Below are 16,339 nucleotides of genomic sequence, written 5' to 3' on the forward strand. Positions count from 1 at the left end.
GGTCATTTCTAAAGAATACTATAGTTTTCATAAGCATTACAATAAAACCTTTATTTGTTAGATCTCCTTTAACTTGAAATTTGAAAATTTTCATACGTAATGGTCTCAGGTTTGTACTTAAACCTTTTGGGAAGAGCAAGTTGTGCACATAGTTGTAGATTGTTGGTTTAGTCTATGTAAAAATTACCATTTTTGGATGCTTTTTGAAAAAATGTTAGGACTGTCCACATGCATACTAAAATGAATGTAGTTACTCAAAAAGTAAAGAAAGAGTGACTACTATATGCGAGACACTGTTCTAAGCCTTTGGGATACAGGAGAGAACAAAATAGCCCTGCTCACATGGAACTTATATTTTAATTGGGAGAGAGAAAAGACTAAACAAATTAGGATGAGTTAGATATGATGGTAAGTACTTTGGAGAGAAATCAAAGTAAGGGATTATAATGAGTGTTTAGAGGTATAAGAGTGTTGTAACTATTCAGAGACATTCATCTGATACTGTGACATTTAAGCAAAGATCTATAGGAATAAAGCGAGGGAGCAAGAAGTATAGATATCTGGGAGAAGAGTATTCCAGGCTGAAGCAGCAGCAAGTGCTGGGCACCTGAGGTAAGGGTACTCAGCTTGTGGGAAGCATTGCAAAGGAGACATCGGTGTAACTGCAGCCAAGTGATGCAGAGGGGAGAGCTTATCACAAAGGCAGCAGATAGATTATATATGTTCTATGCATAAAATACTGTAGTTGAAACTGAAGTCTCTATACATGTGGGCTTCATTTAAAATCAGGCTTTATCTGACTAGCAGTTTATTACCTCCGTGATGAATAGTATGGAAATTGCTCTAATATATGGTGATGGAAAGAGAACTGACTCTGGGTGGTGAACACGCAATGTGATTTATAGATGATGTGTTACAGAATTGTACACCTGAAATCTATGTAACTTGACTAACCATTGTCACCCCAGTAAACTTTAATTACAAAAAAGAAAAAAAGAAATTGCTAACAAAAATGTTTGCAGGCTCCTCTTAAATTCTCTTGGTCAAGTAGAAGAGAATGATTTGGAAGTAAATAATTACAGAGTAATTATGTAGTGTAGAATTATGTGCCAACTTTAGTGACTGGAAGGTACCTTAATGTATGAAGGGGAAGACTTCACAGAGGGGAAGCCTTCATTCGTTTTGAAGTATGAGCAAGAATGGAAAGATTTCTGTATGAAACTGCAGCAAGGTACATCACAGAACACTGGTGGTTTTGTGTTAGAAACTGAGTTTCAAGAAGGAGGATATTGACAAGGGCAAAATGTATACCATCCTTTAAGTTAGAAGTTAGACAGTGATAGTCACTGTTGTGTTGTGGATCGTTTTGTGGCCAATTTAGAGAATGTTTGGGGGTGTGAGGTGGGTGAGACCCCAAATCAGGTGTCATTGAAAATGAGGAAGTCCAGCATTTATCAGTGGGGACACTTTGGGGTGGGGAGTGCTTTGGGGACACTTTCTAATTGTGGAGTGCTGATTGCTCAATATAGGACAGTCAGTCTCCTCATCCTTCATGTGAAATAGCGATCCGAGGTGTGATCAAACAATACAGTGAATGTTTAAATAAAAAAATTGATTACAGTAAAAAACACATTGCCATTAATTCCCCTCAAAATATTGCGTCTCACTTCGAACACTTTCCCATTGTTCTTGCCGCTTTCTGAAGCAGTTCTGGAAGTCCTCTTCCGTGTCCTCAGAGAGTATGATAATCTTATTTCCTAATTTTCGAATGCTCCCAGGAGTAGTGGTAGCCCCTAGTTAAGAAATAAATAGGATCTGAACTCTGGCTTTGACCGTGATAGTGTGATGGGGAGGAGAAAGTGGAATTGATGGAGGTTTAGGAGACTTGGTTACTCATTGGCTTCAGGGAGTGTATATAAACACACATTGGAGTACCTTTGGCGCAGGCAGTAGCGTGACAAATTTTGTGACAGGTTCAATTTTGAAAACGAATAAAATAAGATTCTGAAGAGTAAAATGACTGGATGCCATTGTGAGGAAATAACATATTTAAGAATTGAATAGCTTAAGACAGTTTTAGGAAGGATATAGAAAAATTAGATATATAAAAACAAATACAGGGAAAAGCTAGGAATATAACAAGTTCAGAACTTAACCACTGTGCTTGAAGTTTTAAAGGATTCAAAATGAGCAAGAGACAGATAGGCCTTCCCCTCAGTATATTTTGAGAGAAGGAGAAAGCTTAGCTCTGGGAATAAGGCAAGTACAATATATTCAGTGCCGTAGGAAAGGTATACAGTACTATTTAAGAAGATTCAAAGAAGGCAGAGAGCAAATTTTACTTTTTACTATTAGAAGCTGAACTATACACCTGCAAAATGAATGTGCTATGTAATTTTTGTTGCAAGTAGTCTGAATTGTAAAAGCCTTGTGCCATTGTGTTTCATGGGCACTGTTGTACTTTGTTCTTTAAGCATTGTTGGCCAGGATAACTACTTGTGTAGGAGTAAAATGCGTTTGGTTTCCTTATCAAATGTAACTTTGTATAATAATTGGACCTATTAAAACAAACAGTTTTGTAAGATTATTAGCAGATAAATGGTCAGTTACATTAATGTTTCTTGCTAGCAGTTAAGGCCAAGGTAGATCACTTGAATTCATATTTAATCGTTATGCATTAGAAGTGAACAAATTGCTAATGAGTCATGAATAACTTTAATTTTTTTTCCCTTTATGGTAGTTACAACTGAGATACTTATACTTGTTTTATACATACTTTAAAAGTAAAACAACTCATTTCTTGGTCTTCCTCTCTGTTCTCTAAATTGGATCCTATTTTGTAATTTCTTTATTGAATTTGGCAATAATCTTTAAGCAACTGGAGGTGAAACCTTGTGGTCTTTTAGAAGTTTTTTTTTTTTTTTTCCAGTTTTGGTACTAAAACAATTGGACGTTAGACTGTTTTATAGTAAAGCATGCCAGTTAGAAATACAAAATTGGAACTTAATATTGTTTTAACTTTTTCAGGGTAATGTTGAGTAGAGTTTCTGGATCATTTCTTATTTGGAAATTTATTGCAGTAAGAAACTTTAGTCCATTTTCAGTTTTGTTTGTCGGTGTTAGCTAGTGACTACCAACTGATATCTGAGATAACTCAGTAGAACTAAAGGGAGAAAAGAAGGAGAATTATATAAACAAACTGAGATCCTACCCTCTCAGATACCACATGTATCTGTTATCTTCCTTTTAGTGCAAACACAGCATTCTAGGGAGGATATTAATAAAGGTAGTTTGACCTTCAGCTTTTTCATGCTTCCATGTGTATGATTTTTTTAAAAAGGTTTTTTTAAAAGGTAGGGATGAATAATGCTATTTGTTACTCTGAAGGTTTATGAGTAGTAAGAGAACTGAAAGCTCCTCCACGCCTTGAAACAATTCCTTTTGAGATAAATGAAACACTTGAGGGTAAATGACTCCCTGAGGGAGTTTGGTTTACTTTCTGCTATTATTGATCATTTATGTGACCCTAATGAATACATTGTTTAATTCTCAGGTAGCTTGCAGTGGTCTCAGTTGTTCCCAGAGCTTTTTAACAGGTTCTCCAAACTATCTATTGATGCTTTACTCGTTCAGACCTTTCACCTGTTAGTATGCAAATCTGGGATTACCAATAAATTAAAGACAAGAGAGTAAATTATTTTTTTTTGTTTTTTTCAGACTTAATTCAGTGCACAAATGAGATGAATGTGAACATCCCACAGTTGGCAGACAGTTTATTTGAAAGAACTACTAACAGTAGTTGGGTGGTGGTCTTCAAATCTCTCATTACAACTCATCATTTGATGGTGTATGGAAATGAGGTAAGCAGCATTTGGGGTTAACAAGTATCCTGGTGTGTTGCCTGATTATTCAGCGTGCTTCTCTCACTGAAACTTGAGGAATGGCTTCAGCAACTGAATAATATAGGTTAAAAAGGCAAGGTGCCTAGGAAGAAATACAACTGTAGACCTCTCAATTTGAGTGCAGGTGACCTGTAAGCCAGAAAGCAGCAAGTGGGTAAGAGTTTATAGGGCTTCAATAATGGGATCAAGAAGCAAAACTTGATGCCTAGAGGTGGGTTCTATAAGCAGCACTGGTCTTTGCAGGCCTTGTATATTGATGGACTGTATATCTGTCTGTATCCAGTTGCTTTTTACTGTAGATTTCTGTCTGATCTCATATGGTTGTCTATGAAAGCACATTGCCTAATTAATTACACGGGTGTGATGGCCTTTTGCTAGAGGGACTGATTGAAGAATGCCTTCTTCAGCAGAGAGGTGTTCTGAAATCTTCTCTGCTCAGAAGGGGAACACATAAGATGCACAAGCTTTTGCAGTTTAATATTTGGAGAGAATCATCTTGTTTCCATGATAGCCTAAGCAGCTCATTTTTGAGTTATTACCTGAAATGCTTTTCTCAGTCCAGAATACTTAACTTGTAAAATTGTATTAAAAGGAACATTTAGAATTGTTTTAAATGAACATTCTAGTGGAACTAGATAAATCGACATTATGTACCTGAGAAAAATGCAGCCCAGTGCTTATTGGGAGATAGCTAGCTTCCATAGAGATAAGGAAGGATGTCAGTCAAGGACGTTAGACTTCTGAGCATGATGACTTTCTGACATCCATCACTTTACTTGTTATTTTGGGCTTTTCAGTCATGAGACTCTTCTGTTATCTTTGATACCAATAGAGCATCATAAAGTTCAGAATTAAAACAGGAATTTACCCACAATTTTATCATTCAACAAGATCTATTTGCTGCACACTTTGGTGTTCCCTTTTGGTGCTTGTCCAAAAGTATTTTTTATAGCCATTAGCGTAATCTAGATAAAATATTATATTTAGTTTATATATCACACCATAAGCATCTACATTCTTTATCATCTTTAATTATTACATAATTGATCATGTATTCCATGATTTTCTTAACTGTTACCTTTGCTGGAAATTTAGTTAGAGCACCACAATGAATGATTTTATTTGTAGTTTTTAAGTTTTAAAAATTATTTCCAGAAGTGTTACCTGAAATACTTAGTCGATAGGCATGACCATTTTTAGGACATGTTACTCAGTTGCTTTGTAATTCATTATAACCACTGTGCAGAGTCAATAGAAATGTTTGTATACTAGCTTCAATGTAACTTGAAACATTTTTATCTTAATTAGGACAATAGTTTACTTTTATCAGGAATGTGTTTACTTAAGATCATTATCATTTATTCCAAAGAATATCAGGTTTATATGCTTTTTTCACCTTTTTAAAATGTGCAGTTGACCTTTAACAACATGGGCTTGTACTTCTCAGGTCTACTTACATGTGGATTTTTTTCAATAAATACTGTAAATGTATTTTCTTTATGATTTTTTAACATTTTCTTTTCTCTATCTTTATTGTAAGTGTATGGTATATAATACATGCAGCATATAAAGTATGTGTTATGTGACTGTTTATGTTACCGGTAAAGTTTCAACAGTAGGCTATTAGTAGTTAAGTTTTGGGGGAGTCAGAAGTTACACATGGAGTTTTGACTGCACAGGAACTGGCACCCCGAATCCATTGTTCAAGGGTCAACTGTTTTTTATTTTTAAAAAACAGTTTTAAAGCATATAAAATTAATGCATTGTTCAAGGGTCAACTGTTTTTTATTTTTAAAAATATAAAGCCATAAATATATAACCAACTACAATGTGAGATAAAGAAGCAAAAGTGGTGGTTTTCAGAGGCTGTAAATCAGGTGATAATACTAGAAAGAAAACCTTGATAAAGGCAAAGAAACATAAAGTTAACTGTCATTCCTTACAGTCGACTGGCAGGAGGAGAAAGATAGCATTTCAGTGTGGTTCTTAGATAAACTTATGTTTAGTTTCCCTTACGTAACTAAGACAAATCCAATGCTCTGCTCATTTTTCTGTGCTAGCATATGCAATCCTCAGGTTTTCTCACCAGCAGTTGTTACTAGCCTGTAAGAGAGCATGCATAGGGTTTCATTCTGCTGTAGTCATGGGAATACCATGGAATAGTGGTTCTTGAATAGCGCAGGGGAGGACAGGGGAGTGACTCCCTCATCCCCGGGGACATTTGTTACAACTGGAGGGGGATGCTTCTAAACATCTTATAATGTACAGTACAGGCCCCACAACAAAGAATTATCAAAGCATATGAAACTCAGAGTCTAATACTGTCTTTTTGAACAGGTTGTTTTAGGGTAAGTGATGCAAGATGAGTCTTTGATTTACAAATAGTTCTTTAAAATCCTAGTGTGTTAGTTTAGGGTGCCATATATGCTGTGAAAGATATGTATTATGTTTGGTAACTAGTAAATGGGAGGACCGAGGATGAAAAATTTAAACTAGATAAGCTTAATGGAATGTGTTAGTCACAATTTCTCCCCCTAATTCTGAAATTAGTTTGTTAGATGGTGAAACTTTAATTTGACATGATTATTTTTTTTTTTCAGCGTTTCATTCAGTATTTGGCGTCAAGAAACACGTTGTTTAACTTAAGCAATTTTTTGGATAAAAGTGGATTGCAAGGTAAAGACAACTTACTAATTATAGAAAATCAAGAGTGACCCCATATGATTACCACAGAGTTAAAATTTGTCTTTTAAAACATAATGCTGTAGAGGAACCTCATATTTTAGTGAAGGTTGTAGGTAAGAAAAGACTGTCTTTTAATGTGAAGATTAAGATTGACTTTACTACTTGACACCCCAAACTCTTTGAGGCACAGAATAGGGTAGTGGTTTGAGAGCATGATTCTGGAACTGGACTGCCTGGGTTTGAATCCCATTTCTACTACTCCCCAGCTGCATGAACTTGAGCAAGTTACTTCACCTTTCTGCATCCGTAAAATCACAAATAATGATAGCACCTACCCTATAGAGTTGTCATGAGGCTTAACCTAGTTAATAAATGTAAACTGCTTAAAACGCTGCCCGGCACAAAGGAAACACTATGTAAATATCTGTTTTCATTGTTAATATTTTTTGCTTTATTCCAAGAAATGTAGTTGGGAATATTATACATTTTAGTAGCAATGGTAACTAGTGTTTTATTCAGATGAATTGCTCATTGATACTCACACCTGCTTTCGTATCTTATTTTTACTTTTAATTCAAAAACTTAAAAGTGCTGTAATCTGGTGGTGTGGCTCTCCATGCACATTCTGTCCTCATGGGATCTACTGTACGTAGTTGCAGAACCAGGTGGTTAGTATGTCAGCTCTACAAAGAACCTCATAAAAGACATACCAAATGACTTGGGAATATTCAGCAATAAGGCTCCGTCTGGGAAGTATCTTTAGAGAAGGTGAGATTTGTGCTGAGCTTGGAAAGATGGATGAGGACATGAATTGGCTTAAAGGTACTCAGATACACATGGATGTGAGAGAACATGGGACATTTAAGATTTATAGAACAAATGAGTGTGACTAGAATGTATGGATAATGTATTGGAGAACATGTAGTGGCAGATAGCCCTCAAGAAGCTGTTGGGGCCAAAATCAGGCACAGAGTTGGGATTTTATAATGCAGTGAGAAACAGTGGTGGCTTTTTTGAGTTGAGGGAGGAGGGGAGAGGAAGTGCGTGTTATAAAGAAAGCACCATTACTCAGTGCAGGTTGGATTAGAGTGGATAAAACCTTGGACATGGAGACTGTTCTAGTCATCATTGCAGTCATCAGTTGAGAGTTAATGAGAGCCTGAATTGTGGCTCTTGGGGGCGATAAAAATCAGTGGAATTTAGTGACCAGCTCTGTTTGGGTTAGGGACTGTCTAGTTCAATACTTGTTTACTTTTGGTGGACAGAAATATTAGGTGGAATGGATTGAATACCCTATCTTCCAAAGATTTTGGAAGACCAGTAACCTATACGTGGGACCAAGTATTACAAGATTATTTTTACTTTAATGACACACGTAGTGCTGTAAGTAGTTAAGGAAAAAAAATAAGCAGTGAAATCCCGTTTTCCAATAAGTAGAAGTCGATATATATGACAGATAACATTGGAGCTACTCTGTTTTCAGGTTAATGGACGAAACTGCCTGCTCATCTTTTTATTCCTGCTGCTCCTCTTACTCAGTTCATTTGAACTAGAGTCTGTGGAAAACAATATGCGAACCACTACTGTCTAGAGCAGAGTATATACGTATATCCAAGTGAATTTTTTGTGACATACTACTTACTGATTTTCCACTTTCTTAAGGTTTTAAGACTCATTCCTTTCACCTAGAGAACAGTTTTTAGACCTTTTATTTAAAGATCATATTCTAAAGAGATTATAAAGATACGACTGAAACAATAATTAAAGCATATAATTCAGTGGTATTTTTGAAAAATAATTTTGATGCCGATGTATTTTGTCGGATGGAGTGTACTATATTATTAAATACATACTAGGTGTATATAAATATAAATGTACTTCTAGTCTAGTGAGCTAGATAGATACTGTCACATATAATAGCTATAAGCTGTAGTTGAAGTAAGAATAATATGGGAGCATAAAGAGTTCAGGGAAAGTTTCAGAGATTGAGCCCTGAGGGATGAGAGGTATTTCCCCCATCAGAGGGTGGAGTAGAGTTGATTAGAGAGGAAGCAGTGTGAACTAAGAAGCTGAGAATATGAATGAATGTATAACAAACATCTTATCGAATACACTAGTAGCTATGAGAATATATGAGGGCAGTGATTGTTTTGTTTTGTTTTGTTCGTTGATTTTTCTCCAGTGGCACTTAGTAGGCACTGATGAAATGTTTCTGAATAAATGAATTGATGATTATGTTAAATCCAGTCACTTTACATTTTCTTTTTTGGTTGTTTTTGTGTTTTTGAAGTAACAGAGATCATCAAGTAAAGTTAAATTTGTTAGATGAAGATGAGCCAAAATAAAATGGACCTGGCTTTTCAATGAGGAGCAACAATTTATAGACTTCCTTGAGCCAGGCAGTAACTAAAATACAAAGTTTTTCTTTTCCTTTTATAACATAGCTCAGATTTTATGTCGCTGAAGTTTTCAGATCTCATGATTCTAATCAAACAAAATCTTAGAATTATTTAGGTATTCATTTAGAAAGTTTTATTGAAAACATGTAATTGTTTTTTTGTTATGCCTTACACTTGCATATTGCCTTTCTTTCATTGTACTATGCAGTAATTTTCTGTATTTTTTATACGGTTAGCACATCTAGTTATGGTTCTAAATAATATATAACTAAAAATTTTCAGAAGTATGAAAATTGTAAAATTGCTTAATGATTTGAGGAGTGGGGTCGTGGTTCCATAGGATGTTAGATTTGAGTTATGAGGTTATCAAGTAATGTAAGGGAATATGCTTTTCTAATTCTTGACAAATGAAAGATTGGAATGTTGATTAGAAGTAAATGTGTGTGCATATCATTTTAAAGAAATTCTAAGAGGGAAGGTTTTTCAAAGCCACATATGATGTAACTGACTTAAAAAATGCGAAGTCTTAGAGACTTGAATATGGTATTATTCATTAGTCATTTAATTTCAATTTAAATCACTAAATTGAGTTGATACCAAGATACGGCCATTGGATTAAATAAGTTGGTTTTCTAAGCAAATTGGGATTTTAATCGTTTATGAAAACTGTCTCATTTTTTTCTTACAGGATATGACATGTCTACATTTATTAGGCGGTATAGTAGATATCTAAATGAAAAAGCAGTTTCATACAGACAAGTTGCATTTGATTTCACAAAAGTGAAAAGAGGGTGAGTTGAGCTTTTTTTCCTTGACATCTAGTGGATTTGAATATTTTAAAATGTAAACAATAGAAATTATTAGATTGTGACTTGTGGAATTTCAGGCCAGTTTTAAAAGATTGAACTTCATTTTTCCTTGAAGTACATCAGATACTTTATGCACAAGGATTTTTTTAAGTTCCTTTTAATTTTATAACTCTTACTGAGATAGCGTTCATACAGCATAAAATTTTCCCTTTTAAAATGTACTATTAAGTGGTTTTTAGTATATTTACAAAGTTGCACAACATCACTTCTATCAAATCCCAAAACATTTAATTGCTCCAAAAAGAAACCCCAAACTTGTTAGCAATTACTTCCCATTTTTCTCTTCTCCAAACCCTGGCAACCACACATCTACTTCTGATTCTATGGCTTTACCTATTTTGGACATTTCATTTAAATGGAATCATACAGTATGTGGCCTTTTATGTATGGCTTCTTGTGCTTAGCACAGTATATTCAAGTGGTAACATCCTTGTTGTAGCATGTATCCATACGTCATTGCTTTTTATGGCTGAATAGTATTCTGTTGTATGGGTTATATTACATTGGTTTATTTATCAGCTGATGGACATTTGAGTGGTTTTTACTTTTTGGCTATTAGGAATAGTGCTGCTATGAGCATTAGTGTACAAGTTTTTGTGTGGATTCTTTTCAGTTTTCTTGGGTACATACTTAGGAGTGGAATTGCTGGGTCCTATGGTAACTCTTACATTTAACTTCTTGAGGAATTGCCAAACCATTTTTCAAAGCAGTTGAACCATTTTATATCCCCATCCATCAGTATATGGATTCTCCACCTTCTTGTCAATACTTGTTATTTTCTGTTTTTTATTTTTATTTTTTTATTATAGCCATCCTGTTGGGTGTAAAGTAGTATTATCATTATGATTTTGTTTTGCATCTCCTTGTTTGCATCAACATTATTGATAGCTTTCAATACTGTTGAATGTCTTAATGGCCATTTGTATATCTTCTTTGGAAAAATGTCTGTTCAGATCCTTTGCTTGTTTTTCAATTGGGTTATTTGTCTTTTTGTTCTTGAGTTGCAAGAGGGTTTTTTTTTTTTATTAGTCTACACACCAGTCCCTTATCATACATGATTTGCAAATGTTTTCTCCCCTCCTGTGGCTTATCTTTTTACTTTCCATCAAAGTTTTTAATTTTAATGAAGTCCAATTTATCTATCTTTTTTGGTTGCTTGTACTTTTGGCATCATGTCTAAGGAAACATTGCTTAATCTAAGGTCATAAAGATTTACTCCTATAATTTTTCTAAGAGTTTTGTAATTTTACCTCATATTTAGGTTTTTAATCCACTTTGAATTAATTTTTGTATATGGTGTGGGGTATGGGTTCAAATTCATTCTTTTGTTTATGGATATGCAGTTGTTCCTGTACTATTTGTTGTAAAGACTGTGCTATTTGTTGTAAAGACTGTGTTCTTTTCCAGTGGAATGGTCTTGGCATCTTTGTTGAAAATGAATTGACCATCAATGTAAAGGTTTATTTCTGGACTCTCAATTCTGTTCCGTTCATCTGTGTCTATCCCTATGCCAGTACCACACTGTCTTGATTATTGTTGCTTTGTAGTAAGTTTTGAAATTGAGAAATGTGAGTTTTCCAGCTCTATTCTTGTTTTTCAAGGTTGTTTTGGCTGTTTTGGGTCCCTTGAATTTATTTTCATGTGAATTTTCGGATCAGTTTATCAATTTCTGCAGAAAAGGCAGCTGGGACTTTGTAGGGATTGCATTGAATCTGTAGACCATTTTGGGGAGTATAACAATCTTAACACACATTATGTCTAATCCATAAACATGGGATGTCTTTCTGTTTTGTTTTCTTTCAGTGCTGTTTTGTATTTAAAATTTTTAATCTTGGATGCGGAGGATGAATTTTTTTTTGCTGTGCCCTAAATAATCTTCTTGGCACAATAACTAATCACATGAATTAGACAATCAGTATTTCTATACCTGATAGTGCTTGGTATATGGATTTTTCTTAGGAGACACAATGAGACCTCAGGAAAAAGTCACTAAAGAGGCATTGATGATCCTTGTAGCTATGAAATCCTGCCCTAATGGGAATCCGGCTTCTGTAGCAATATTATAGTGAATGCCTTTCTAAGTTTCCCTGCTGCTCAAAGATCCCAAAGATGGAAGCAGTTAATATGTTTCTTTAAATTGGTCTCTTCAAATGTTAAATTACTAAACTGAAGTGAACAGTTTGATGTAAATGTAGATGTAGCGTCTTAGCCACTCAAGAAATTTTAAAGCTGAACTTAAATGTTCTATGTCCACTAGTCCAAGTTAATCAGGAGGTGATTAGCTTGGAACTTAACCCAAACTAGATGTCACAGATTTTGTTTTGTATATTTAGATACTTTAGAAGATTATAGTAGAGGAATTTATCTTAGAAGTTTGATTCTTAACCCCAGTATCCCATGCAATAAACCATTTTCCAGTTGGGCTTATATTAATACTTCACTGTTAAGTGTGTTCAGTAAAACTGATATTCAGGCTATTTGTAGATATCAGATTAATAGACTTTAAAAATAGTAACTTTTTTTTTTTCCTGATCTAAAGGGTCAGTTTTGAGATTGAGGAGAGTTGCTGCATTTCTTTATTTAATATAGCAAACTTTTATTATTTGAATAACAGCCCTTGATTATGCACAATATAATTAGTATTGAGTTAAAAGAAATGACTCTCATTTAATGCTAAGGAAAAGCAAAGTGAATCAAAGAAAAGCCATAATTGAGTGGAACCAAGAAAAGCACAAAATTGACATACAAACCCCGATATATATGCCTACATATATATGTATGTAAAGAAAATTGTAAGGAAAGAGAAAATATAAGAAATAGAGTATAAGTTGAGGGTGTGACAGCAATTAAATTTATTATGTCATGGCAAAAACCCCAAGATACTTTCAGTTTTGCAGAAGACTTGTGTAGCAAATAGTAAAATGTTATTTATTAGGGTAATCAGTTTTTTATGTTTACAAAAGTAATAAACTTTTTAAAAATTCAGGCAGCTTGTAGGAAATGTTAACATTTTGGTGTATATAATCTGTTTTCTATGTGTAAATAGAAATAAATGTGTGAGGGCACTTAGAAAATTAGGTAAATTACATATATTTTTATTTAATATTTACATTAACATTAATATGTAATATTTAATTGTATATAATTTTTTTGTCTAATGTAATTAAGTTAATATGTAATATTTAGGCATTATTTGAAGATTCCTCCCCTACTATATATTTTAGACGTTTTTAATGTCTGTACACGTAGATGTGTCTCATTCCTTTGAATGGCTATAAAATTATGTTCTAGATGTGCATTTGATTTATTTTCATTTTTTATCTTATAAGAGCAATGCATTGACTATCCTTTTGCATATGGTTACATTCTTAAGTGAAGTTTCCTGTAGAATAAATTCTTCGAATTGATAGGTCAAAGGATAGAGATATATATAAAACATTTTAATTGGAAACACCAAATTGTGCTTTATAAAAATTGTACCAAATTATTGGCTTAAATACAGTTATAAATACCTCTTTCACTATTTTCTTCCATTCTGGTGAAAATATGTATCATAAGGTGTTCATTCTATACCAGTTGATTGAATAATTAAATGGTGATACTGAGTCTCTTTCTCTCTTTGTTAAAATACCATTTGTGTTTTGTTAATTCCCTTTTGATGTCCTTTGCCTACTTCTCTATTTATTTATTAATTAATATTGTTGAATAGTGTTAAGAGCTCACAGGCTGTTTATTTGGATGTATCTAGGTTTGAAGTCTTCCTTCACTTCAGTTAGATGAGGGACTTCAGTTAGTTATTTCAGCCAGCTGTCTGACTTTTTAAAAATAACTTTATTTTGAAGTAATTTCACTTCCAGAAATGCTGCAATATAGATAAGTCTTATAGACTTACTCTTACAGACTCACCAGTTTTTAACATTTTTGTCACATTTGCTTAATTATTCTGTGTGTACTTCTTTCCTGAACCATCTGAGAGGGGATTACATATCTCATGCCTTCTTATAGTTTATGTCCTTTGATACTTTTGTGCATATATCTTAGGAACTCGGATCTTTTATTACATGCCCATCAGCTTGCTAACTTTTTTCACATCGTGGCACACAAACGATACTGTTTGTGTAGGACAGTGGGTTAAATGGAGAAGACTGAGGCCAAAAGCCGAGGGATGGATGTTCTGGCAAGTAGATCACCCATTTGTACCGCAGTAGAATCCTGTGGCACAGATGGGACGCCTCGAATAGCACTTATCTATCAGGATTGTTGTGAGAATTAGATGAAATAGTATGTGTAATGCTTACAGTACATGGCAAACACTAACAAACATTTGTATATTAGGAAAATTATCATGGGCTACAAATATTTTTCCTTGTTTTTTAAAAACATTATTAAAAGTTTAAAATCTTTTGTGATTAAAATCATCTTTATTTTTATGACTTCTGTCCTTTAAGCAAACTCAGAGTGGGCTTTTCTATACCAAAATGATTAATTGCCTATTTATGTTTTCATTGGATATATTTATAGGTTCAGTATTTTCTATTTAAGTTTTTGATTCATTTGGGGAATAAATTTTGGTATAAAAAAAAGTGAGGTGGAAACCAACTATAATTTTTAATAGAAATATTGGATATTCAAAAATCAAAATGAATTATTATGCAGTTAAACAACTGAAACACGGTATGGATGCAGAGTCGACTGTATGCATTATTCTGTGCCATTTTATGTAAGAGACGCGGGCATCTGGATTTTGGTATCCATGGGGAGTCTTGGAACCAATCCCTCGTGGGTACTGAGGGACAACTGAAGTTAGGTTTCTGGGGAATCAAAAGTTACATGTGGATTTTTGACTGTGTAGGGATTGGTGTCCCTAACCCCTGCATTGTTCAAGGGTCTACTGTACTTGTTTTACAAAGTCTCTTTTTTGTTACTCTGGCAAATTCTTAGTTATTTTTCAAGAATTCATTCAGACATCATTTCTTTGAGGAAGCCTTTCTGTAGTTAGATTTTATATGACACTGTCGCATCCATGAGGACAATACAGTCTTATATTCATATCTTCAGGACCTTCCACAGTGTCTGAATATAGTGGATGTTTAATATAGTTTTTGAAAACTTGAGTAAATGACTGTAAACACTACATTAAAATGGTTCTATGAAAAATGGATCCAGTAAATTTCCTGTAGATTTGTCTTTTTAGTAGGTTGTTAAAAATTGGTCCCTTCATTTTTTTTTTTTTGTTTAACATTTCATTTTTTTGGTAGTGTTAACTTATGTTTAATAATCTTGAATTCTAAATTGGTACGGTTTAAAGTGACAAGACATTGTTATATAACAAGCAAAAGAAAGCCTAATCCAGGTATTGTATTTGAGTAAGGACGTGGATGATTAGCCTTTAATCCATGACTCTTATATTTGGGAAGAAGTATCTGAATTTAATTATAATCTATTTAAGGTTTCATAAAAACTTGCGTTCTGCGTGAAGTGTGAATTGTCATGCATTTGGTTTGAATTGTGTTCAAGCATTTAGGTTTGTGAATTGAGTCCCCACTTGAGGCTGATCATAAATTTATTACAGTTTTGCAAGTTTGCTCAGTTGTGTGGTTTTCTTTATCAGTATTTAGTTGCATGTGTGTAGTCATGGAGGAGGTAAATGTTTGCTCACTTAGGATTTTGAACTTGCCAGTTGACTGCAAGGGAAGAAGAGAGTGCAAGAGTTAAGAATATTTGCAAGGGAGTGATTATAATAATGATCTGTGGAATTCTAAGCTAAATGAAGGAAGTAAAGATGGAAAGGAATCAATGTGGATAGTGGAGGGTTTGATACATAGAAGTTGAATAGTTTTTGCCATGGGGATACTTGATCAAGGCTGCTGGAAAGTTACAAGGTTATTATCATAGGATAAGATGTCTGAATTTTGTCTTTTTTTCCTGGCAGAGGTGGGGGGCGAAGGAGGCAGTGAAGTCAGTATCTGATGACTATGGGAATAGAAACTGCCTTCAAGGGACTTTGAGATCAAGATGTTGGATTGACTGTCCATATAGATATTGAAGTTAACCCAGAAAAACTGAGCCAGCATTCAGGTCTTCTGTGATGAAGGGAAGTGACTGGGAGGGAAAAAGTGGCCTCAGCAAGGAGAGGGAGGGAGGGAGAACTAAGAGGGGACTAAATGACGGATAAAACGAGAGAGTGTGATGTGTATGAAAATAAAGGGTTGCAACAAGGTAATGGTATCCTTATTCCAAATTCCAGCGTTTAGTACCAATCAGTGTAGGTTAGTACTTGGGAGGAAACAGGCATCTGTGGGTTAACACATCTTATTGGAGAAAATCATTGGACTAAAGCTGGTTGATAGCTACCTACCTAAGGCAGTTAGTGTTTGTTCTTTAAACTCTGTTTTGTTGAGCAAAGCACTACTGTTGCTTTTCATTAGTGTTGCTTAATTGTTTTTCGGCATCTGGGGTTGTGGTTGAAGGGGTAGCTCAGCAT

The 16,339-nt window shown here is 34.3% G+C and overlaps 1 protein-coding gene across 26 annotated transcripts in view; it reads left to right on the forward strand.

Annotated features, from left to right (window-relative positions):
* Positions 1-16,339, forward strand: part of PICALM (phosphatidylinositol binding clathrin assembly protein) — a 90,764-nt gene that overhangs the window by 23,925 nt on the left and 50,500 nt on the right. For all 26 annotated transcript variants that reach the window (XM_019739589.3, XM_019739572.3, XM_019739570.3 and 23 more), the window contains exons 2-4: positions 3,718-3,860; positions 6,503-6,578; positions 9,675-9,777. In XM_019739589.3, coding sequence (XP_019595148.2) covers positions 3,718-3,860; positions 6,503-6,578; positions 9,675-9,777 — 322 coding nt within the window. The remainder of the gene's footprint in view (positions 1-3,717; positions 3,861-6,502; positions 6,579-9,674; positions 9,778-16,339) is intronic.

This window comes from Rhinolophus sinicus, chromosome 14 (assembly GCF_057876585.1).
Source record: "Rhinolophus sinicus isolate RSI-liver-muscle chromosome 14, RSI-T2T, whole genome shotgun sequence".
Taxonomy (NCBI): Eukaryota; Metazoa; Chordata; class Mammalia; order Chiroptera; family Rhinolophidae; genus Rhinolophus; species Rhinolophus sinicus.